Source organism: Alligator sinensis, unplaced genomic scaffold (assembly GCF_000455745.1).
Source record: "Alligator sinensis unplaced genomic scaffold, ASM45574v1 scaffold35_1, whole genome shotgun sequence".
NCBI classification, from domain to species: domain Eukaryota; kingdom Metazoa; phylum Chordata; order Crocodylia; family Alligatoridae; genus Alligator; species Alligator sinensis.
The window spans coordinates 1527912-1530818 of record NW_005842340.1 but is presented as its reverse complement, the minus strand read 5'-3'; the positions used below and the strand labels follow the sequence as shown (position 1 = coordinate 1530818).

General features: G+C 42.2%; 1 protein-coding gene across 1 annotated transcript in view; it reads left to right on the top strand.

Moving 5' to 3' along the window:
* Window positions 1–218: 218 nt before the first annotated feature.
* The window catches only part of LOC102381240 (fatty acyl-CoA reductase 1-like), a 118092-nt gene continuing 115403 nt past the window's right edge, over window positions 219–2907 (top strand). Inside the window, exon 1 of the mRNA XM_006028775.3 lies at window positions 219–407. Coding sequence (XP_006028837.1) covers window positions 219–407 — 189 coding nt within the window. The remainder of the gene's footprint in view (window positions 408–2907) is intronic.

The window sequence follows — 2907 nt, the reverse complement described above, 5'->3', positions numbered from 1 at the left end:
TGCAGCACATCCCTCACGTAGCCCCTGCACCCCCAGCCCTCCATAGTAGGTACATGTTATTGGTTAAACAGTTAACCAATATAATCAGACGAGTTTAAATGGATAATTTTTTTAACAATATTTACTTCCCTACTTTTAAATTCTTGTTATTTCTGCTTCCTCTTAGGTACCTCCTGCAGGAAGTCAGAAGGAGGACAGAGGGACAGATAGAAAGAACCATGTCTTCAGTCGCAGCTTATTACAATGGAAAGGCCGTGCTCATCACAGGAGCTACAGGTTTCATGGGCAAAGTACTGATGGAAAAGCTACTGCGCTCCAGTCCCAATGTGAAAACTGTTTATATCCTTGTGAGACCAAAGGCGGGGCAGTCAATGCAGGAGAGAGTGGCAAACATGTTACAATGCAAGGTAGGTTGTATTTTACACAAGAATGTAAACTGAAGCCAACAGGGCTGTTGGTTTTGTACAATGGAGGACAATATATTAGAGTCAATACACTAAGGACACTATACTGTTCTGCACACTACTGCAAACTTAGATAGGTTCCAACATACTTCCTACATAGGGTGGATATGTAAAAAAAAAACAAAACCAAAAACTTGTACCTGGAACAACCCTTTTGTCTCATTTTTGTGGTGATTGAGTTTGAAACTGTCATGGTGCATTTAAAAAAATATTTCTTGCTTTTACTATGGAAAATAATAATTCTTAACAAACCTTTCAAAATTAACATTGATGTGGTACGACATGCTTGAAATAGCTAGTAATGTTCATTAAGTATGTCCAAAGTGGATGTCAGAGGCATTTGGTAAAAGTCTTGTTTGCAAGCTTGGTGACAGGCAGGTGAATATTGAAGAGGATCATGCTCAGCAACAGAAGAATGAAGTAGAGCTCTGCACCTGGCTTAGTCAAGAAAGATTTAAAGCAGCTGGAATAAGTTGATGGAAAGGCAGCAGAAATGAGAGTTCTGGTTGTCGTCAGAGGGTGTGATGTGTGGAGTCTTGCTTGCTGTCCCCAGGTGACGGAGCAAAAGGGAGGGTGTTCAGTTTTTCCCTTGCTTTTGGGCTTTGTAGGTTGACACATGAGACTGGGAAGGATTTCTTTTCCCGCTTCTGTGTTTGGGAGGGCAGAGTGGGTTGGCTCAGAAGCATTGCATACTGGCTGCATCCAAGGCTAACAATTTTTGAGTGGGATGTTCTGATGCTTGTGCTGGGACCAAAACTTGAAAATTTCTGGTTAGAGGCTCTTGTCCCTCTGCTCAGAATCAGGTCAGTCACCACGTTTGGAACCAGCAAGAAATTTTACTCTACAGTCAAACTAGTACAAACTGAGCATGTCTACACATTCATTAACGTGCTGTAATCAATGCTACTGTGCTTTAGCACCAGCGTTTCTGCTAAGCTGCATGGTGTGCGCAGCCGCACAGGCACACTCATACCATGCTGCCAGGTGTGCCTGCGCAGCTGCGCACACCACGCAGCTTAGAGGGAACGCTGATTAGCGCAAACGAACGCTTTTTTTTTTTTGTAACGCCTAATGCCATTGGATTAATCTACTGTGCATTAACGCATTAACACAGTTTTTGCATGACGTGCTAATGCACAATAGAATTAGTCCAGTGGGCATTAAGCATCTCTGTTATGCTGGGGAGAGAGGGAGGGACATGGCCCTCTTCTTTGGATCTCTTGAGTGCTCTTTAACAGCCCTTGCAGTGGCAGAACACTGACGGCCCATTTTCCCTCTGCTTTACCTATGGTTGGTTATGGTGCTTTTGGTGTTTTGGGCTTTGTACTTATGCAGCAGGATTAATTAGGTAGTTATGGAATAGGTTAGAGAGATTTTTAGGGAATGGTTTGCATAGGGATGATCCTGCCTTGAGCAGGGGATTGGACTAGGTCTCTGGAGGTCCCTTCTAATCCTACTTTTGTGTGATTCTTTGACACTTTATAGCCATCAATAAACTCTTCTCTCCCCATTAGGAAAACTAAACAATGCTCAAAACTCATTAAGATTTAGAGTAAGTTTACTTCTTTCTCCTAGCATGATCTACCCACCCTTCTCAGAGGTGTTAAACCACCAGGTGCCAACCTAAGTCACAAGACTCGTTTTGGTGTGTAGGGCCCAATGGTAAAACTGGTATCTCCAAAACGTTTGCTGGGATGGATGTATAAACATTTCACTTCCGGGAGCCTTCAGTGCCAGCAGTGGGATAAATTTCAATTGTGTCATGGTATTTTTAGTGCATCAAATTTAGTTTAAAGGAGGTACACATGCAGTAATCAGGAGAATTTGGAGTATCAGACTAAAACTCTCTAGTTAGTCTGGGCAAAATTGACTTAGAGGGTACTCTTTGGGCTTGTCTATGCCTCAGTGGTGGTAGGTCCAGGCAGACAGGGCTCCAAACCCAAAAATATACCACAAAGGCTGCTCTGGGCTCATCTGTTTCTGCTTGCTCCTGAACTCTGAGAGCAGGTACTAGAGATGAAGAGTGACTTCACTGGCAAGCTTCTGGATTTGGAACAAGTCAATGGGCATGGATGAGCAAGATGTGGGTGTAGCATGTTTGGCTGTAGCTTCACTGGAACCTTTTACCACTGCAGTGTAAATAATTTTTTAACATCCCGCTTCTCCCAAGTTGTTAGAGGTTTAACAGGCAGGGCCAGGAAGTGAAGGAGGATGATCTATTTCTGTGATTGTCTTTAGGTCTGGAACAGGATAACATTGGTTACCTACTGACACAAATAATTTATTGTATTTACTTGAATATAAGATGACCCACCCCCAATAATTAGATTATATAAATAGAAAAAAATATTAATTTGTTATAATTTTCCAAGTATAGAATCTAATTATTAAAAGTTTGCCTTGAATTTGTCCCCCTCCCAGTACAGGGAAAATCAAGTATAGA